The 22,137-nt window shown below is 44.3% G+C and overlaps 1 protein-coding gene across 1 annotated transcript in view; it reads right to left on the bottom strand.

The window, feature by feature from the left end:
* Window positions 1-22,137, bottom strand: part of CACNA2D3 (calcium voltage-gated channel auxiliary subunit alpha2delta 3) — an 850,367-nt gene that overhangs the window by 645,979 nt on the left and 182,251 nt on the right. Inside the window, exon 3 of the mRNA XM_069473712.1 lies at window positions 19,906-20,022. Coding sequence (XP_069329813.1) covers window positions 19,906-20,022 — 117 coding nt within the window. The remainder of the gene's footprint in view (window positions 1-19,905; window positions 20,023-22,137) is intronic.

Below are 22,137 nucleotides of genomic sequence, written 5' to 3'. Positions count from 1 at the left end.
CACCTCATGCAAGGACACCAAAGAGAGACAGGTTGGCACCTTCAAGGAACTAGAGGGAGGTTCCCATGGGCACCCAGAGGGGAGGGGCTGGGAGAGGCAGGCAGAGCCAGGACCACGCAAGGGCCTTGCCAAGGAGTTTCCATTTCTTTGTAAACAGGTGGCAAGATCTCTGCAACAACAAACTGAACTTCCAGAGTTAACACCAGTTGCTTTTATGTATAAATTCTAAAGTGCAAAACAATCCCAAGGTTAGTGAAAATAACATGGCTACAGGGATGCTGGAAGATCTGTGGGGATGCTGCTAATTGCTGCTGCGGAGACACAATGATCATTAGGAGGAACAATTAATGGGCACCTAGTGTGTGTCCAGAATTGGGACACACACATTTTACGGGCCATTCCCTCCTCAAGCCCCATGGATCAGGGCACTCGCTGCTCTCATTTTGCAGGTGAAGATCCCAAGAGGCACAATCAGAACAACTTGAACCTAGATCTGGGAGTTCCAAGCCCACCTCATCCCCTAGTGAATCAAGTGGCCCATAATATGCAAGCCCTTTGGAGGGCATGCAAGGGGACTGCGGAAAGACAGCATCTACAAGCCGGTAAGCGCCTCAGGCAGGCATTATTCTCTGGCTCATCTTCTCCTAACCCGTGCTACCCAAGTAGATATAAACACACACGCGCACACGGCCTGGTGTAGGAGGGGAGCTGGAGAGAAGCTATAGAAAGAAGAAAAACATCGCTGGAAGTTTGTCAAGTTTATCATCCTTTCCTGTGGCAACAGCAACATGCTCACAACCTGCTCGGCTCAGAAAAGAAAAGAGTCACAATGGGCTATAGTTCATATTTTCCTTTGTGGCCCACAGTAAATAAGTTACTCTGTTTTATTCCTGTGCGCCCATCACCCAAGCCATAGGAGAAAAACATTGTTCCCAAATGTTTTCGTACTGCAGCGCCTTTGTGCGCCAGTGATTGCTGTAATTTAACCTCCATAATAAAACAGAATCATCACTGGATGACAATTTATAGCACAGTTTCAGAACTGTTTACTTCTTCCACCGTGCTCCGTTGTGATTACGATTTACTGGTGTTGTCGCCCTCGGGGAGCTCTTGCACAGCCCTGCAACAGCCCTCAGCCATCAGGACAGAGGGGGTGCTCACTTAAGGCCCCCAGACATTTTGGATACAAGCACCAGACTACATCTTAATGACCAGCAAGGGGTCCATGGCTGGATCTACTTTTGTGGACAGTGAAATAAACTACAAAGCATTCCAGGTGATTCAGCCGCCTGCTGTAGAGCCCCACATCTCCCTGGTAAATCATTTCGAAGACACACGTGTACTCACGGAAGCCCAACATTATCTAGCCACCCACTGTAAGAAGGGAGTGTGAAGATGCTGTTGGAAATGAGGCCATTTGACTGGCCGGCTCATTAAGGGGAGGACGGAGAGGAATGGCATTGGGGTAATGCTACAAGAGAAAGGAAAAAAATAAGACATGGGACTTCAGAGGCACAAAATCAAGTATCAGGAGTGGCAAAGGGGTTGCATCAAGAAATCTTCCTCGGCCGGGCGCGGTGGCTCACGCCTGTAATCCTAGCACTCTGGGAGGCCGAGGCGGGTGGATTGCTCAAGGTCAGGAGTTCGAGACCAGCCTGAGCGAGACCCCGTCTCTACTAAAAATAGAAAGACATTATATGGACACCTAAAAATCTATATAGAAAAAATTAGCCGGGCATAGTGGCGCATGCCTGTAGTCCCAGCTACTCGGGAGGCTGAGGCAGTAGGATCGCTTAAGCCCAGGAGTTTGAGGTTGCTGTGAGCTAAGCTGACGCCACGGCACTCACTCTAGCCTGGGCAACAAAGTGAGACTCTGTCTCAACAAAAAAAAAAAAAAAAAAAAAAAAAGAAATCTTCCTCCACCCAAAAAGGCCCAACCTAGTCTTCTCCATAGGGTCTTTAACTATTGTGGGGCAACTCAGTCTTCAGTTAACGTAGAGAGAAGAACTGGGAAAGAGCAGATATTAACGAGGGTGTTAAAAGTGCACCCATTTTAAAGGAATCCTTACGATAAAGGGGGTTGTGCAGCAACGTAAATGATGCACCTGGGCTCTGGAGTCAGCGCCTGCCCTGCCAAGCTTTCCCTCCACGACCCTGGACCCGTCTCAGTTTCCTCTTCTGATAAAAAGGGGATGATATTACTTATCTGCCTTAGAAGGTTGCTGAGCAAATGGAATGCTAGAATATGTGTAATGCACAAGGTGGGGAGCCCAGGCACAAGGAAAGCGATTAAGAAAAGTTCACTATAAATGTTATCATTCTACCCTTGCACTCTTGCTCCACCTTCAGACATTTACATACCACCATGACCATTTGCCACATCTGCCGACCAGCCCATGTGGATGTGTATCTGTCTATTTATGTCTCACTCTGTGTCTGTGTCTATGCAGAAGGTTGAGCTGTCCATACACTTAGCACATTATCATGGCTGGTGCATGCAAGGCCCCCCTCTTGATTTGTATTTTACTCTTCAGCCCAAACCTCCATTCTTATTCCCTTCCCCACTGGCACCCACTCTAATGGATTTGATGGGCATCCTTGACTGTGCATGTGCTTATATAAAATGCATGGTTGTTTTATATGCTCTTAATGTACATAGATGCTATTATGATATACATCTCATCATATTTCTCATGGCTTGTTTCACTCAAGATCAACATGGGTTGTTATGTGTAAATTTAGTTCATTGCCCCTCACGCCACATCCAGCCCATTTGACCTGCCCCTTTCCCTGATACTGGGTTGGGGAGGCTCCAGCTGCCCTCCAAAACCAGGCTACAACTGGCCTCCTCACATCACCTCAACTTACTGCATTTCTTTAAATCAACTCACAAAAAATATATAAATTTGCATTAAAGGATAGTTATATTTGTCCTAACATAGATTAAAATACACATATCTCAATTGAAATTGTCAGGAGCTATGCTGGTGTGACCCCTGGGCTCCCCTACGCACATCACCCCATTAAAGGCCTTGTTCACACTGGACACCATCCTCTGTCCGCTGAAAGGCCAGGGCCATGGAGCTCAGGTTACCAATCTAGTTTTCTTATCTAAACGTTCTGTTTAATTAGCCAATTCTCCTTCCCTCAAGCAGGGACAGCAAGAGGGCCAAGCACAGCCTTCAGCGCCTCCCCCAGCCCCTGGGGAATCACTGCAAAGCAGGGCCTGTTCCACCTCGACTTTTCTCCCCTCAAGAGTCTCTAGTCTTGGGGACCCTGCTCAGCTGACAGCAGCCCAGATGACGGAGCAGGAGGGCGTCCCTGCTGACAGGAGACAGCGCAGATGGGAGCTCCCCACACCCCACTGGTGATCACCCTGCCAAGAAAAGTCCCCTGGGATTCTGAGGAGTGAGTTTCCTCTAAGTTACTACCTTCCTGAAATAGTAGTAGTGTTTGCTATAGAACTGGATTTTTAAAACCCTCTCAAACATTACTGTTAAGTGTTCTATTAGATCCACACTTTCTGTATGGTTACTCTAATAATTGGAGCAATGATAACAGCAACTAATATTCATGAAGTAGAACTATGTAGGCACTGGCCTAAAACACCTCGCATAATCTCTCTCATTTTACCATCAAAATAACTCCCTTAGGTAGGTGCTGTCATCCGCATTGCATAGTTACGGTTACTAAAGCTTAGGGAGTTTAAATTGAATAAAATTACTCAGCTATTAGATGACTGGGACAGGATTTGAACCGAAGGAGTTTGGTGCCAGAAGCAGAGCCTATTTTTGCTATGCTGATTGTATAAGGTGCTGGTTGTATAAGGTGCATATTTACAGCAAATAAAAATAAATTACCATTTACAAAGTGTTTATGTCCCAGACACGAAGCTAATCATGCAGGGCCCGTGTTTTCTCACTGGAGCCCAGCTGCTTCCATCTCAAGGAGGGAGTGAGCAACGTGGCTCAGGGCCAGCCTTAGGGGGCCACCCTCAAACCCAGTCCTACTGCATGCTGAGAGTCACCTTGCCTGCCACATGTGACCACGTCCATTTCACAGATGAAGAAACTGAGGCTCCAGGAGGCCAGTAAAGGACCTAACCTCAGGTCTCCAGGGCTGCAAAGCCCAGTTGTATTCCTGACCTCCCAAAGAAGAAATGAACGGGTTTCCCAGGATCTGACTGAGTATCTAGTACATCAAAACTCTACAGACGAAACACACAGTGTGGGCCAAGGCGCTGTGCTCCCACTTCCACAGAGGCAGGTGATTGCCACGGCCGGCTTTCCTAAGTTGCTGGGGCCACCCAGACAGACTAACAGAGTGTGCTCTGAGAAGCCTTTGCTGGAAGTAAACAAATCAGATACTGTCTCCTTATCACTGCTGTCAGTGAGGTGAGCCTCTATGGGACGCCAGCTCAGAGAATTCACAGGTGACTGTCCTCCTTGGGCTGGCTCCAAGAAGGTGCCCTCCACCCACTAATCGCCTGAGTGCTCCCCAAAATAGGACAGTCCTGAACTGGTCCATCTGCTAAATGTAGCTGAAAATAAAAAAGCGGGCTCTTCGCTTCCACTGAAAATAGGCTTCACAGGGCTTCTCCTGGCACAATAGAGGCTGCTGTGATTCCCAGCACCCTCCTTCTGAGTGCGGCCTGGGGGCTTCACGCTCCATGGGCTGTACAAAAGATCTGCTCTCCCTGGCCTCCAAGTGCATTCAGCTGGGGGAGAGGGACAGCTGACCCAGGAGCCAACCCTCCCGGTGGGATTTGGAGGAGCCACTATCAGCCCTCCTGCCTGTGAGCACTTCGAGGGCAACATACTCTTATGAGGGGAGGGGTGGGTGAACGCAAATCAGAGACCGACCGGGAGAAAAGTGCAGAACATGGTAGCGTTGCCCTGGACACAAAGGGAAAGGGAGGCGACAATGAGCAGTGCAGACACCAAAACGCAAAGCTTCCTGCAGCTTCCTGCATCCTTAGGATGACACTCGAACCCTTCCAGTGAACAGGTGTGGGAGGTGTGGGAGGTGCCGGGGAAGGTAGGGTGTAAAACGGACCAAGTGCTGCCCTGGTGGGTGGTGAGAAAAGGATTCAAATAAACACAAAAATCAATCACTGCACCAGGCCCCTGAGAGCCCCACCTGGCAGAACTCACAGCAAGAACCCCCTCTTTGTCTTGCTCTCTCTCTTCAACCCCAGCCCCCACTCCACCCTCCTTTCAACACCTTCTGCTGGCCCCGCTCTCCACTCCCTCTCCAGCTTCAAACGTGTTCCTTCTGCCTGGAGCCCCTTCCTCTGGCCACCTCCGGATCCCGGCATGTTTGCCTTCCCTCCCCAGTTCCCCAGGTAGCACTGCCCAAGAAGCCAGGACTCCCATTTTAAAGCCTTCCTGTCTTCCCCAATAGCCTATAAACTCCATGTAGGGAGGGGGCCGGCGTTTCTTCCTCATGGCTGTAAATCCAGTTCTTAACAGTAGCCAACCCTGGGACCTCGGGCTGACACAACTCACAGCCCACAGAGTAGGGAGATGGTCCAGGGCAGAGGGCAGGTGAGGTGAGCACACCGCCCCACCCACACACAGGCCTCAGATGGATGGAGGTGGCTTTGCACAGGAAGAGAAGACAAATAAATTGCACCTCTACTCTCAAGCTTTTATTTTCTCCTCCTTCAAATGACGGGAATTCTCAAAGAAATGAACACTTCATCCCACTCCCGACAGGCATTAGTTCAAAGCATCACTCGCCATCCGATTCCCAGCTGTGGTTGGCAGATAAATCAGAGAACCTGAACTTGATTTACACATCCGGATGCGTTTCAAAGCAGCATAAGTAACTACACGTGCACGCTCACGTGCCCTGCGCGTATGTGAATTATATCTCGGGAAAGCTGCTTAAACATTGCAAGGGTAACTGGGCGCTGTGTTTTCAGGGTTGGGCCAATGATTAGATAACTGCTTTTTAAATGCTAACAACTCAGTTATTAAGGCAAGTTATACACATGACAAACATCAGAGAGGAGATGTGAGAATCTAATTTAAAATCATTGACTATGCAAATGTGAAATTTCAAAATATGTAAATGTACCACACTGTGATAAAAAGGAAGGATACATGGGGCTAATTTCTTCCTGTTAATTCTGCTGAAATAACTCCTTTATTGTCCCGTTCCTGCCATGGTGAGCTCTTTATGTTGTTGTTGATGAAAGCTTAATGCTCTTTTTTCTAGAATGAAGTTTGATGAATTATTTTTTCTATAAGGTGCCTGCACAGAGAGATAAGTGCCACATATTCAAATGTAGCCACTTTGAGCATTTTTCATCCCCTTCTCCATGTGAGAGATACTGTCTCAGTCATCACTCTACCAGGAAAGTGTGTGCCGGGGAAGGGCGGATTGAGGGAGGGAGAGCATTGCTCTGATTTTCGCTTCCTGATTCCATGAATGGGACCAGACTGGGAATTATTTACGTGGATCAGGTCTCTTTGAGATTGGGAAAAGACACACAGAAAAACAAATAGGACTTCCTATGGGTCAGAGTCTTAAAAAGGGCTAAAATATTAAAATATTAAAGGTGAAGAAAATCTCAGAAATGGCCCCATCCAATAGTTCTCAAACTTAAAAAAAGAAAAATCCCGGGTCTCCTTAAAATGTTTTCTTACCCTAAGTCCTGCGAATGATCTTTCTTCCACCTCCAGCCAAGAATTTTTTTAATCCAACTTCACAGGGTTGTTTCATTTAAATGAGATAAAATACATGAAGCACAGCACAGTGACTGGGCAAATGAGACGCACTCGGTCACGTGATGATGATGAGAGGATGACTATGAGGATGACAATGATGGCAGCTTACTTGCTATAGGGGGAATTACGAAAGCTGCAAGCATCCTGTCTACTTCGCACCCCCAATGACTCTGCTAACCCTAACCAAGGTCGTGGCCCTGATCTGACTAATGCAGGGGTTGCAAACTCAAAGCTCTCTGAGGCCAGGGCAGCCACGCAAAAGGCCGGCAGCTACATGGAAATCGACAAAGTGGGCAGTTCCTGCTGGCCCTTGCTTTGTGGGGACGGGGGCCCAGGATGGCTATGCCTCTCCATTTGTCAAGCTTTAAATCTGGATATTTGTATATCACTTCATGTTTTTATACATGATTTCTTTTTTCCCCCTTAAGGCCCACATGGACCAAGCAAAACATATTTATAACCAGGACGGACCTGGGGGACACAGGTTTACAGTCCTGACAAAGTTACCTCTTTTTGATTTTGCCATCTCCCCTGAAGCAATTCCCATGAGAGTAAATGTTCTTGTGTCAGCCCCTACCCCCTAACTCCTACCCACCACGTTATGAAAACACACACACACACACACACACACACACACTCACACACACACACACACACGTCTAGGTAAATAGCCACTGACTCCACTCTATGATCATTTCTGCCGAGTGAAGGCTGAATACACTTCCCTGGTATAAAATCATCACCCCCACATCTGGCCTCAGAAGCCAACTCTGATTTCCCCTATGTCGACCACGTAAGTCTTGTGCACTGTCCCCAAACTGTGGCCACGGCAACTGCAATGACAGACTCCTGGTACATCAGGGGAGGGGATCCACTGAGCCCTCCGGGGTAAGTCCTCTGGGGGACGGGCTGCCTGGCTCAACAAGTTCCCTCACAGAGGCCACTATCTAGCCACCAAGGAGCTGCCTGCAGGCTCCGCTCCCTGCAGCCTGGCTTGCTCCCGCCTGGCGCTACTCCCATCGTCTCTCAGCAGTTCGTTCCCGTCTTCTCACATCTTGGTGAAAGTGCTGAGAGCCTGTGTCTTTGCCAGGCCTCACACCTGCTTGAGGTAAGAAGACTCTCCTCCTTGGCTGGCGTGGGGATGTCTGCAGGCAACTTCTAACCGCGACCTGGATGAGAAGTCTGCTCTCTGCTGTCCACCACGGGCTCCCAGGGGCTCCTGGAGAAGCTCCTCTCTGCGAACCCATCAAGCAGCTGACGGAATGCTCCGCCGCTGCTGGGTGCAGTGGGGGGAGGGTCTCTAGCATATTCCCGAGGGTCTCATTTTCCTCCCCAACTGACACACAAAAAATCAATTAAAAAGCACACAAGGGAAAAAAAAAACTCCACATTTGCTCCTGATAGTACAAAGCATTGCGTGTTGTCTATTCAAGCAGCCAGTAAGCCTGGGACGTGCAGTAAACGATATCCCAGCTGATTTTTAACAAAGACTCTGATTACTCGCAAGGGCTGTCATCTCTCCGCTGAATGCAGGGTAAATGAAATGCCAATGAATTCCTAACTACCTTTTCATTTTCCCCTCATAACCTAATTTAGAAAATGTAAATAATCTCACCATGTTTGCAGGACCAGCTGCTCCTCACCTCCATATGGGAAACTGAGTAAAGACCAAAAAAAAATACAACTAATGCCACCAACACATCCCCCATTAAACATACTAAATACTCATTCAAAATATTTCTGAAAACCTTTAATTTGTTGCCAGTAATTTATACAATTATAGCCAGTAGTCTTTTATCATTATTATTATTATGATGATGATGGCTTTATTCTGTCATTTGGATCTATCGATGGTGATGCATCAGTGATTTGCTGCAATTTCCTCCCACCCACAAACCTTTTAAGATTTCTTTCGCCTGGCCGCAGAATAAATTAAGTGGCATTATTTTCTACCTGGCCTGGTGTGTTGAAACAATAACATGATACTCTGCAAAATCAGAACTGGAACCCGCACACTGGTGCAATACTGCTATGTTGGGGTCCCCCAGTATTCATCCATTCTGGCTCAGATTAAGTGCCCTGCCTGTATCCCCCCTGCAGACAGACACCTAGCTCTTCAAGTGACAGCGGGCCAGGCAGTCAGAGAGCATCGACAGTCAGACTGGTGCCTCCCTGTGGGCTTCCTGAAGGGGGTGGAATTACTACTTTGGTTAATGGCAGGAACTAGCACTGAAATTTCACACAATGTGTCTGTGGCCACAGACCTCTCTTCTCCAGGCTGCTTGGTCCATTCAGCCTTGACCAAAGCAACAGGAAATTTTTCAAAGCTAGGTTTTGTAAATGGAGAATAAAAATAGGCAGTGAAAATGCTCGCCCCCATGACTTCATCATTACTAGTGTCGCAAGCGCATTCATTCACAGACACGCACGGAGCACCCTGCCTGGGTCCTGGAGATATACAGGGAACATACCTCTCACGGTCCCTGTCCTCATGACACTGGGGTTCTAGTGGGGAGCCCAGCAATAAGGCTGAAACAGAGTAAGTACAACTTTGAAAATGTTTTATAAAGGAAGTAAGTAGAGTGTCAGGGTAGAGGATGGCAGAGTCGGGGCAAGGACTTGGGGTGGGGCTTTAGACAGGTGCTCTGAGCTAGACAGCTCCTACAGCTGAGACAGCACCAGGCCTGACAGCGGGAAAGAGTGTGACAAGTACTCTCAACATCACTCTAAAATTCTCCACAGTGACATCCAGAGAGGGCTCACTCCTAAATTTCTGGAACCCCTCTTGAACCTGCTCAGAACTTGTTGCATTTTTTTGGGTGTAGGGAGCAGCTTCTTAAGTTCACCACTGGCCACACGGGGAGAAAAGTCTGGCAAGCCTCAGGTACGTCCACCAGCTCTGGCGCCCAGCCAGGCCCGGTCTCAGGGGGAACGCAGGGAACTGCGTGGCTGTTCTGTTGGGGGCTGGCCCTCCCAAGGCCGACATCCTCCTCCTTTCCCTCTAAAGTCTTCCTCCATCAGTTCCAACCAAACAGTTTCATCATTCATAGAAATACAATTTTTAAAATGTTTTAAATAATCTCCTCCTATTAACAAGAAGAAGAAAGGAGGGAGGAAGGGAAGGAGGAGGGAGAAAGAAAGAAAGAGAGAGAGAAAGAGAAGAGAGAAAAGGAGAAAGAAAGAAAGAGAGAGAGAAAGAGAAGAGAAAAAAGGAGAAAGGAAGGGACAAAGAAAGGGAGGGAAAAGGAAAGAAATCTTTATTTGGTTCCTTCTCCAGAAATCATTAACTCTTATTTCCATTCTGAGCAGCTGGACTGATTTCTGCCCATTTCAACCCCTCCATTCACCTGTTCCTGTGGGGAGGGGTTGGGCCGCAGCTAGGGACTAGAGGCTGAGCAGGCGACAGCCCGCCTGATTCAGGGAGGCACACACAGCCCATTTACCTGGAGCAGCCAGGGAAGGATCAGGAAAGCCCATGAGCCCCACAGTGTCCCTGCGGTTACGCTCGAATACTTTGCTTTTCCCCCTCATCACTCGGGAGTCTTCTGGCCAGTGGGAAAGGGTGTAGCCCATTTCACCCTGACTTCGAGGCACCCTGACTCCAGCCTGAAGCCTGCGAGTCAATCAAGAAAGGTTTACTGAGCACTTACATAGGTTCAGACACGGGACAGGCACTGGGGCTGGAGCAGAGACAGGTTGGAACAAGGAACATAAATGGTACAGTATAAACAAAGGGACAGAGTATTACCCGGCAGTTTACAAAAAGAAGAAAGAAGGAATGGCCAATATACATGTATAAAGATGGTCAATTTTACTACGTAGTACCTTTTAGAGAAAATCAAAGTGACCCTGGTGTTCGGTCTGGGTGCCCAATAAGCCAACCAGGAATAAGGCCCTCATCCCGTGAGCAGGGCTGCACCAAGCTCAACATCTCTTATGAGTGACTTTCTCCAACCGTAGGGGTGGGGTCTGAAACACCCTGGGTACCATAGTCCACAGGTACTAAGCCACTGGTGGCCCCAAACAACTCCTCCAAACAGCTGGCACCCTAGATCCAGGCAGCCTGGTGCCAGTCAGGTTGTCCCACGCCCTGGGCTGTTCTTTTGATACACTCCAGAAAGGCGAGGGAAGGGGGAGAGCCCTCCAAGCATGTCTGACACAGTGCCAGCCCTACCTGCCTCTCTGTGGGAGGACAGGGATTAGCACCTGGGCCACCTCTCTGTTTTCTTAAGCCCACTATCTGTGACATGGTATAATTTGCCTCAAACTCTGCCGCAGGGCAGGTAGGGAGCCAGAGGCCCTGCCCTGCCCAACAGTGAGTAATGAAAGAAAATAAAGCAAAATGAGATACTACTGCGTTTTGCCTATGGGGTTGACAAAGGCTGAAAGACTAATAACAGTCAAGTATCAGAGAGGACAACGGGGAAATCCTCCCTCTCCAACCACGCAGGTGGGAACACAGGCAGGCATGTGCTGTCTGAAGGACAATCTGGCAAGATATACCTAAAACCTTGATTTTACTTCTAGGAATACATCCTAATAAATGCATCAGATAAATGGACAAAAGCTTCTCTGCAAAGGAGTTTATCATATTATTGCTTATAGTAGCAAAACACTACAAATGATTTCAATGTTCACTGAGAAAGAACTGCTCAATCAGAACACCCAGAAAGCAGACTATTATACTGTCGTAAAAAATAATGAAAATTGGCATTCGTTGACATGCAAGGATGCCCACAACATGTGAACACTTTTTTAAAAGCTGGTTACAAGAAAGAATAATCCAATGTTGTAGAAGTTTATAAACACACATATATGCACGAACACATGCACAAACAGAAAACAATCTGTAAAAAGAGAAACTAAGACATTTTAAAACAAAAGGTATTGAAAGACATTAAGCACCTTTTAAATACTTCTTGGTGCTGTTGCCTTTACTCTCTCCTTTCTCATTTTCTACACATTCCTTTTCCATTTACAACGAACATATATTACTTGCATCAATATATTCAGTAAAAACAAAACCAAAAGCATTAAAAAACATAGATGTCTTCTATGGTAGACCATAGAAAACACAAACTCAGTCTTCCATAAAGCTCTGAAAATGGAGAGGTTTAGTCAAATTATTTGGAAAAGGAACAAATGACCACGAAGTTGGGGAGGGTTTGACGCAGTGATTCTACCGCACAGAAGAACTCTTTTCATCGCCAACATCCCCAGAATAAGAAGGAAAATTAGGATGCAGTTCACCAAGCCAACCCAACTTTGGATACATGTGACTGATGGAAAACTAAGAGCTCCAGGAGACAGGACGTGAAATGGCACATACAGAACATCTGGCCGTTCTCCCTCTTCCCTTAGCGCAAAGCTTATCCCCCACCCCACCAGGGGGCAGGTGAGTCGTTCCCTCTCAGTGTAGGTGGGAGAGCAGTTTTCTGGGCTGTCTGTGAGGCTCAGGTTGGTCTGATCTGAAGCATGTCAAGGAAAACCCTAGGTTCATTTGGGGTGAAACCCCACGAAGACCATGTACTTCCATGTGGTTTTGTTCTCACCCATTAACTAAGGATGGTTTGCTGATCTCATCAAAACTGGTAAATGCAGATGGTCACTATTTTTTAAGCTTCTTCTGCTTTGAGGTTTCTGCTCTAAATTTTCTTACACGTATATATGTGATTTTGCAACCCAATGTACAAAAAAAAAAGCAAATAGACCACAAGATACATCAACATAAAACATAACAGTCTCCTCCCTCCATCTGTGATTCAAAAGCGAAAACATTATTTTTTCCGAAACAAATTCATTCCTCTTTCAAAGTACAAGCTTTCAAATTCTGAGATGAGATCAGACATGAACCCAAGGCAGAAAACAAAAGTCTTTTAGGATGTACAGCCACTTCTCTTGCCTGAGAACTAAAAGTGATCCTAGCAATGTTAGGCTTATAATCAGTGCCTAAGAACCTCCACCGCTCATTTTGGACTTCATATGTAAAGAAGAGAATTAGTTCTGTCTTAAGAACCTTTCCTTAATATAGAAATTTATAAAGAGAATCATTAATTTCATTTCCAACTTAATGATATCTTTTTGAAAGTATGTTTCACCAACAATTTTCACAATGTCTATAGATATAGATGAGTTTTTAAACCAGCAGTATTCATATAGTCCCTGTACATATTAACTCCCTATAAAGCTTCTATTTTTGGTGCAGAATATGCTTTGCTTGAGTGCATCTGCTTTTCATGCCTCACTGTATATATTTACATAAAAACATAGATGTATTTTATCGTCATACATATGTAGACAGGCACCAGTCAAAAAACAGCTCGAGAAAGTTACTTTAATAGTACCCTCTAGCTTTTTGGAAGATTGGCGTAAATCTCTTTCTGCAGGGGGAAAAAAAATCCATTTCTCTGAGAAGGTAAATGTTTATTAAATGCAAATACTGATATTCGTTACCTAGGAAAAATGTCTTGCTGCATGTGGAATTTCTCGATAAAAAGCTTTCAAGTCCCAGGTTTCTCCAGATAAACCCCTATCGGTGAACTGATGCGTGAATGCACTGAAATTGAATTACTGTACAACAGCAATTACTTTCCACAGTACAGCTATAATGGGAATCAGTTCCGCGATGAACAGCAGGTAGCTATAGGAAGGAGGGAAAAACCTAATATAAAATCCAGTCTCCTTTAGCTTTTCCCAACAAGTGAGGGTATTTATTTTTAAGCAAAACACTCTTTTCGAGGACCTGATTTATCATTGTATTGATGTAAATCAGAAAATAAGTGAAACAGGATTAAGTTTATATACAGATATGAGCTTCAGAGTACTTTCAAAATTTATTAAATGTCTTATCCAAGGTCTGAAAACAACTGACTCTTCATCAAGTGAGTTTAGCTACAACTTACTTTTTATGTCTTTTCACATTCTCCAGAGAAGTTCTGATCCTGATCCTTTAGGCACTTCTAATTAATTGGATTTTTGGGGGGAGGGGGATAAATTTGAACAGCAAATAAAATACTTAATGTTTTGTTTGAAATGCTACCAAACAGATATTATCTATTCAGTAATCTCCCTGCTCCTCCCACCCTTTGAAACTGTTTAGGTTTGTGGAGATCTGAACCCTGGATAGCCCAACATTTAAAGTCCTGTGGATCAGTGCCTGGCATGGAAACCAGGAACACCTGGAAAGACAGGAGGTGGGTACAAGTCTGACTCAATCAGGGTGATCAAAGCAGTGCCCACCCCAGAGCTGCTTGGCACAACCAAAGGCAAAAAGCACTCTGAGGAATTCACCTTTGGGAAACCATTCTGGAGGACATTAGTATAAAATTATAAATGCTCTAAAGTCCTCCTTTTTGTGATCTCGTGGTTTATCTCCTTTTTTCAGGCTGTGCTGCTCCTCTCAGTTATAGGGACTGTACCAAAATCACGGGATCATGACTTCCCCCTGGCTGTGCTGGAATCAGAGATGCCCGTAGTTACACAGAGTTACTTCCTACAGATGCTCCTCCAACTGCACAGTTGGCCGTGTCTGCTCAGAGTTCCCTGGAGCCTCAGATGATGCTTCCAGTTGATTGACAGCTTGTGCTTCTCCTAGTGGAGGGTCGGATTTTTAAGGACAAAGGAAAGGCTGGGAGGCGGCCTGTCTGCATAACCAATGCCATGGAATGTACATCCTTTGCCTTGTCCCTGCCCTCAAATCAGGGTACATTTCTCCAAATCAGCAGCTCAGGAGAAAGGGAAGCCATGTCAAATTTGCCTTCCATCAGGATCAAAGATGAGCTCTGACCTGTGACACAGACAAGCATTTCCAGGTATCACCGAGGAATGGATGGCCCAACAAGAGTCCACAGTTGGGAGAGGACTAGTGCGTATCAATTCCTCTAGTCCAGTGTAAGAAATATCTCCCTTGAAATGTTAATGAACTGAAAGCAAATTGATTCCACTTCTTATCCATTCATAGAGACTTAAAATTTGATAAATTGCTCAGCAACATTAATTAAGGGCTTGGTAGCATAAATATGTTTGAACAAAGAAGTTGGGAGATGGTGCCTTGGGCACAATTGCTGTATATAAAAGCAAGCAGCAGGCTTGCTATATCAAATAACCTATAGCTAGCCTCTGAGTGGATTTGAAAAAAATTACTTAAACCAATAATATCAAAAAGTGCTAGAAAATATTAGTTAAGAAATGCCACCATAATAATGGCACCATTATGTTAATGGCAATTACTGAAGCTAAGGTTATTTATAATTTGCTAGCCTGAAAAAAAAAAAAAGTTACATATAGTCCATTACCAACCAGATGACAGAGGTTATGTAATGGGCAGGCCACTTTAGGTTTCACATTTACTTCAGACATCTGACGGCAAGAAAATAGGACTTTCTGTGATAGGATAATTGCATAGTGGAGAGTAATTCAAATAGGGGACGAGTATGATAAAATCACTCTGATTCAACTAATCACTGGGGAAAGTGATGGAGGAAAATGATGAAATCAAGCCAGAAGAGACAGAGAAAAAGATCAACATTGTTTAACAGGCAAGAGATGACAGGCTACGTGAGAGGATGGGGTTACTGTCATGCTCCACTTTTTCTCCCCAACACTAACTGAACCTCCTTTCACAGACTAAAGGTGTTGTTAGTGCAGTTTCCTAAATTGCTATTGCCAGTCTCATAAATATTTTATATACATCAATGGAAATTTCAATAATCAGTGCTGTTTGTGAACCAGGCTTTTCTTATGTACGTCCTCCCTGGAGTCACCACTGATGGGCATGAGGAAGGCACGATGGGAGGCGTCAGGACCTCTGACCTGACTCAAATTGCCACAGGGATGGCAGCTTGGAAATGGAAGATTCCTAGGCATGGTGTGTCTCAGTGATAGAGCCAAACCTACAATCTGGCCCTGGGCCATTTGAGAAGGAGAGGGGTTGATGCTCGGCATGGGAAAGGAACCCGCCCCATTTGCACAAATAATGACTCTACTGCAAACCCAGGGGCAAACTGAGATTTGAGGTCTTTGCACTTCAGGTGCTCACCAATCTCACAGGCAAACAGCAATCTTTCTTACTGGAGAAGTGAAGTGGCATTATAATAAGAAAAGAGTGACACTGGCTGCTCCCTTGGCCTCTAAATTGACATCTCATTGCAAATGCCACACGGTTCTGACTGTTGCCAATAGAGCCACATGGCTCACAGTGGGGACCGGGCCCGTCTCAACCATCTCCAGACCAAACCCCGACTTGACCTGCAAAGCCTTTGTAAAGACTGGGACCAATTAACCATGATGTTGCAGCCTCAAGCCTGCTTACAAAGGGCCTGTACATTTATTTTAAAATACATAGAAGACACATTTCAAACAATCCTAGCTGCATTTATTCTGGGAACATTTCAATTCAAACAGCACAACTTCTTTTTTCTTCTCAAAGGAACCACACCAACCATATCAAATAGTTTTTTTGTTGTTGTTGTTGTTGTTGCTGTTGTTAACTTCACTAATTTTAAGCAAAAAGGTGTCAAAATTAGGCAGTATAAAGATGTTAAACCTAGTTCATGTTCCTTCCTGTCATCACCCAGGTACCTCCTGAAGCCACAAGCCTCTCTCACTATTAAATGCTCACACCTTGGAAGGCCCCTTAACCCGCAGTAACAGCAAATGTTTACTGAACATTTACTGTTTGCCAGCACTGAGCTAAACAAACACTTTACACAGATGCACACAGAGACACTGCAATCCCACCACCTGGGTGCAAAAACGAACTCCACTGAGCAGTGCCCATGTGACCCAGGCAAATGACTTCATTCTGCCAAGCCTGTTTGCTCATTCCTAAGACAACAGTAATAGCAATATCTCACTCCTAGCATTGACGTGAGGACTAAATGCGATGACATATGCTAAGTGCTTAATAGCACAGGGGCTGGTGCATTTCAACTCAGTAAACGTAAGCATGTATTGGTAAGTCACTGACTCCTCTGAACACCTACAGAAAGGTAAACGAGGAAAAAGAGATCCACCCGGGTTACTCAGCTTTTCTCACTGGCCTTACAACAGGGTTTCCTTGTCTATCAGTTGCAGAAGCAGAACCTAACGATATTTATGTCCCTTTCTACTCTAAAATTCTATGGTTCACAAAGAAATGTAAGTTAAAACAATTATATTTCCCCCTCTCAAATTGACAATACTGTCACTATTACTAATTTATTTATTTTGTAAGGATTTAGGAAAATAAGCACTTGCATACCACGAGGGCTTGGAGGGGCTGTGAATTGGCACAACCCTATCTGGATGGAAATGTTTTCATATGCATAAAGAACCTTAAAAATTGGCTGAGAGCCTCTGAGCTCCCTGCCGTGTTCAGGAATTCATGTTAAGGAAATCAACGTACACTCCAGGGTGCTGAGGGCTCGGAGGCAGTGAAGACTGGACTCTGGGGTCCACATGTCTGCAACCCACCTTTCACTCCCCATATGACCTTGGAGAAGCTACTCAACTTCTGCCTCTCAGTCTCCTCTTTTGTAAAATGGGAGTGATAGCAACCTCCGCCATGGGGCTGTTACAAGGATAAGTGAATACATGCAAAATCCTTAAAGGAGCAGCTGACATGTATGTGCTCGGTTGGCTAATCCACTATAAGTATATAAGAAGACTCATTGCAGCATTATTTATACCAAAACTTGCAAACAACATAAACATCCAAATATATAGGAACAATTGAATCAAGTAGGACAAACACTCATAGACTGGAATGTTATGCGGCCATTTAAGAAAATCACAAAATACAGTGACATAAGAAAATGCTCATACTAGAATGGCAGAAAGAAGTGAAAAGAAGTTGGATATAAAAAGTGAACAGGCAATACTATTGCAAATTTGAAAAAAGGAACACACACACCTGCACGCATAAAATGCAAAGAAAAAAGACTGGAAGGAAAGAAAAACAAGAACATAAACCATAGATTCCTACCAGGTGATGGGATTTTTAGAATTTTTTTTCTGTGCTTGATATTTTTCAATATATTCTAAAAATTCCACCAAAAAAGTATTTACTTTATAAACATAAAATAGTAATTGTAGTGGGCTTTTTTAAAATTTTTATTTCTGAGTCTGCTTGTTAGATATGAATGGCCACCAGGCCATCATGTCTGTTAGGAAGAGGACTTGCTCCAAGATAGTGGCTTAAAGACATACCCAGAGGCCACCATGCAGCTTCCAGAGCTGGGTGTTAGGGCACTATTTTTGTGGCAGATGAAAGTGGTCTTTTTCTTCTAAGGTATGTCAGAGCTTCCACCAAGAAGTCTCATCTTACTAAAATCAATAATCGTGAAGAACAGTGGCTCATGCCAGCTACTTGGGAGGCTGTAGTGGGAGAATCACTTGAGCCCAGGAGTTTGAGACCAGCCTGGGTGATATAGCAAGACCTCATCTGAAAAATAATAATAATAATCAATAATCATAGCCTTAGCAGCAGCTACCGTTCACTGAGCACTGTTTATGTGCCACGGTCTATGCCAAGTGACTAAATATCATAACTTTGATCTTCACACTCCCTCTGTGAGTTTTTCCCATTTTACAAGTGAGGAAATTGAGGCTCATAAAGACTGTTTTGCCAAAGGTCAAAGGTTAGTAAGTGATAAAGACAGGACTAAGCCCAGGTCAAACTCATGCTCTTACATATTAAGCTACAATCCCTCCCTCCCTAAATCAAAACAGTACAAACTGTTTTAGAGACAAGCAAAGGTGTGGGGTTACCAGATCCAAGTCAGATATAACTTGGGAAAGTTTGGTTTTGCCAACTAAGTGTGAAAGAAAGTAAAGTAGGAAATGGTCTTTTATAACAAAGTGATTCTAGAGATAATTATTAAAATTGAAAGGTAAGCAAACTATACATTAGAAATAAAGGACTCTTTAGATTGCTATTATTTCTCATAATCCTATGTCAGTATGGCATTAATGTAGGATATTGCAACATTCACATGTACTAAATAACATAAGATGCCCTGTTTAGTTGACAACAAGGAACAGCTGGAAGCCATCTAAGAAATCCAAAATGATACACATGTGCACTATAGTTCCCTCTGTCCAGCTGATATTATGAAATTTCAGGGATCTCTTACTGAAACAAACATTATAATTACAGTAATGTTCCAATGAAAGTAAGGAGAACTTCCAACTTCATCTAGACATCGTTTACCCCGCTGAGATTTCCAATTCCACATTTTGGCAAGCATTGCTTAAATTTTTTATAGTTGCCTAGTTGAACCACAACGTATCTGCGAATGATTTTTGGCAATTAGGGAATATATCACACAGTTGCAGGCTCATGCTCCATGGCTGCATAATTAGTGGCACCTTTGCTGAAGGCATAAAATTATAAGAAGAAAACTGGCACCAGAACTGAGATAGGGAATCAGCAGGCCTTGCTCAACATAGAGTCATAAGCCCTGAACCAAGGTCTCTGATAAAACAAGAGATGGAGAAATGGGACAAAACCAGCTAGAACCCAGATGGCCATGAAAAATGAACTCAGGTTATGCTCACTGCTCATCACGCCCTACTTATAATATATTAACACACTAAAGGAAACTCGACCAGCTCCTTGACACTTTATAAATGCCATGGCAACTCCCAGAAGTTACCCCTCTATGGTTCAGAAAAGGGAGGGACCCTCAGTTTCAGGAACTCCTTACTCCTTTCCCAGAAATCTTAGAAATAATCCTCCCTGTGCTTAACTTGAAATTAAATAGAAGGTATAAAGTAAGACCCTGGAAACTCACAAGGTGCTACTCTCTACTGATCTGAGAAATAGCCACTGCTCTGTCTATGGGGTAGCCATTTTTCTCTTTTTTTCTCCTTTCTATTTCAATAAAACTTGCTTTTTCCTTACTCTGCCAGCTTGTGCTTGAATTCTTTCTCATGAAAAGCCAAGAACCCATTTGGCCTTCAACCAGACCTCAGTTTTGGGGTCCACTTTCCTGTATGAGAACCACCTATAAAAAGGGAAATTCATGCCGCTAATGACTACTTTTCCTGGTTAAACAGACTAAAGAAATAACAGTGTTTACGTGACAGCTGAGTGAGTCAACATGTATCTTTGAGAGCTGGGTTCATCAATTCCGTCCCCGGCGCTGTCTTTGTGTCTGTGGGTGATGGAGCAGAAACCAGAGGCGCTTACCCGCACTGCCTCAGACTTCTTGTGGAACATCTCTTCCATGTTCTTTGCCAGCTTCTTCACCAGTTGGAGGCCGTCGATTTCTTCTATGGCAACATCTTTTTCATATTCTTTGTATTTCTGTAAGAATGTAAGGCAATGTTCATTAAAGGCATATGATACCATAAAACACCAACCTGTGATTTCACAGCACATCTACCTACAAGGAATAGATACAATTAAAATTGTAATATGACCACTTCTGCTGGATTTGTGGCTACTGGACTGTATTTCAAAATTATTAAACCAAGTAGGGAGAAATGTGAAAACTGAATCTGGCTCGTTTTGGAAATTTAACCAGCACTCAGGAAAGGAATAAATCTTAACCCAACTGAACCCTGTATCATCTGTCTATTCATAAGGGGCTGATCTGACCCACAGTATACTCAAATTCTCAATTAAAGTCAATTTTTCATTTAAAATCCATCATATACTTTGGTAATCTACCAGTTCTCAAAGTGGCCCCAAAACTTCAAGGGGTCCCTGAGACCCTTTCAGGGGTCCATGAAGTCTTCTTTTTTCCAACAGCATATCTATGTGAAAATGGATTTTCTCTACAGATGTCAACAAATCACAAGAGATTGAACACAGAAGCAAATATGAGAATCCAACTGTCTTCCCTTAAGTCAAACACTAAAGAGACTGACAAAATTAAAAAAAAAAAAAATAGCCACTCCTCTAATTTTCTTTATTCTGGAAAGTATAGTTATTTTTCCTAAAATATGTTATTTGTGTTAATGTGTAATGAGTTTTTTATCTTTTGAATTAATTACTTTTTAAATTTCTTGGTTCTAATTTCTACTATGGCAAATATCAATAGATACAACCAACCACATAAACAGAAGCCCTTAGGGGGTCCTCAATATTCTGTAAGAGCGTAAAGCGTCCTGAGACCAAAAGTTGATTTAACTAAAGGTTTAATTTTGTTCCTATCAGAAAGAAATATTGTTTATTAATAGGAACCTTCCAAATGGAGTTCAAAATACGTTTCATGTCAAAATGAATCCATTACACTTATGTAGCTACGAAAAGGCTGCGGAACTAAAAATCCCAGGTCTATGCATTTACTCTTATTGTGGGGAAACTCTGGATCAGTTCCTAACCCATCACCCCAAGCTCCTACTCAGGAAAAACAAGGCGCCACATCTCTTCCTTGGCTCTATGGCCCTTGAGAGTCATTTCTGAAGTGGAAACCAGAAAGCCTTTTTAATGGCAGGATAACTAGATATAGATTTGTATTTTCTCCCCATTCATTCCCCCATCTTATACCTTCAACAATGGAAACTGGGAGGCGGCTCAGTTTTTCCGTCCCTCCAGGAAGAAGGGGTATGTGACTGTGTGTGTCACACAAAACCCTTCCCTTCCTTGCTCAAATTCCCAAGTCCTGTGGGGTAATAATACTGGGTATGCTAAAAGGAGATCAGGGTTTGAGGACAGAGGGAGGGGCTCTAAGGAAAGGAATGAATGTAAAGAGACAATTCCTCAGACCCCTAAAACTAAAACAAAATCCCTAGAGCCTGGAGGTGAGGCTGAGGGTCTCTGGATATGGGTTGTAGGAGCAATCTCCCCCTCTCACCCATACAAGCAGGTAGGACCCCAGACATGGAGTTTCCAGCACCTGCCAGCAGACCCTGGCAGAGTGGACTACGGGAAGGGATTCTCAGACTAGGCACTAGGGCTTCAGACCTGAACATCAGACCCAACGGCTTGGAGTTTCTCAAAATTAAGTTGATTCCAAACAAATAAACAAAGTGCTCTCTCTAGACCCACTGAGTCTGGACCAAAATGGACATCTGCTACATTATTTATTAGATGTTCTGGACTGCTCTGCACGGTCCTATAATAGACCATGAGTTGTACTTTTGTGCTTCTCTCTACGCCCCGAAAAACATCCATAAAAATCTTATGAGTTTGCTCTGAGTGCCTCTCTCTTGCATCTCACCTAGAAAACCATTATTCCTTCTTCTAGACTTTCCTTCCTCCCCTCCAAGGCTGTCCTGGTTCCCCAAGACAAGGAGGCTACAGTTTCCATCCCAGCACCCAAAGCACTTCATGCTCATCTCTCTTGGCATCATAGATTGTGTGACCCAGGAGGTGAGGACAAGTCCTTATGGTCACCACTGCTGCCCATAGCAGACACTCACAGGACAGAACAATTGTGATTTTGCCAGGAAGATGCAGGTAAGAATGCAGCTG

Source organism: Eulemur rufifrons, chromosome 7 (assembly GCF_041146395.1).
Source record: "Eulemur rufifrons isolate Redbay chromosome 7, OSU_ERuf_1, whole genome shotgun sequence".
NCBI classification, from domain to species: domain Eukaryota; kingdom Metazoa; phylum Chordata; class Mammalia; order Primates; family Lemuridae; genus Eulemur; species Eulemur rufifrons.
Note: the sequence above shows the minus strand (reverse complement) of the source record. Positions and strands in the feature narration are given on the sequence as shown.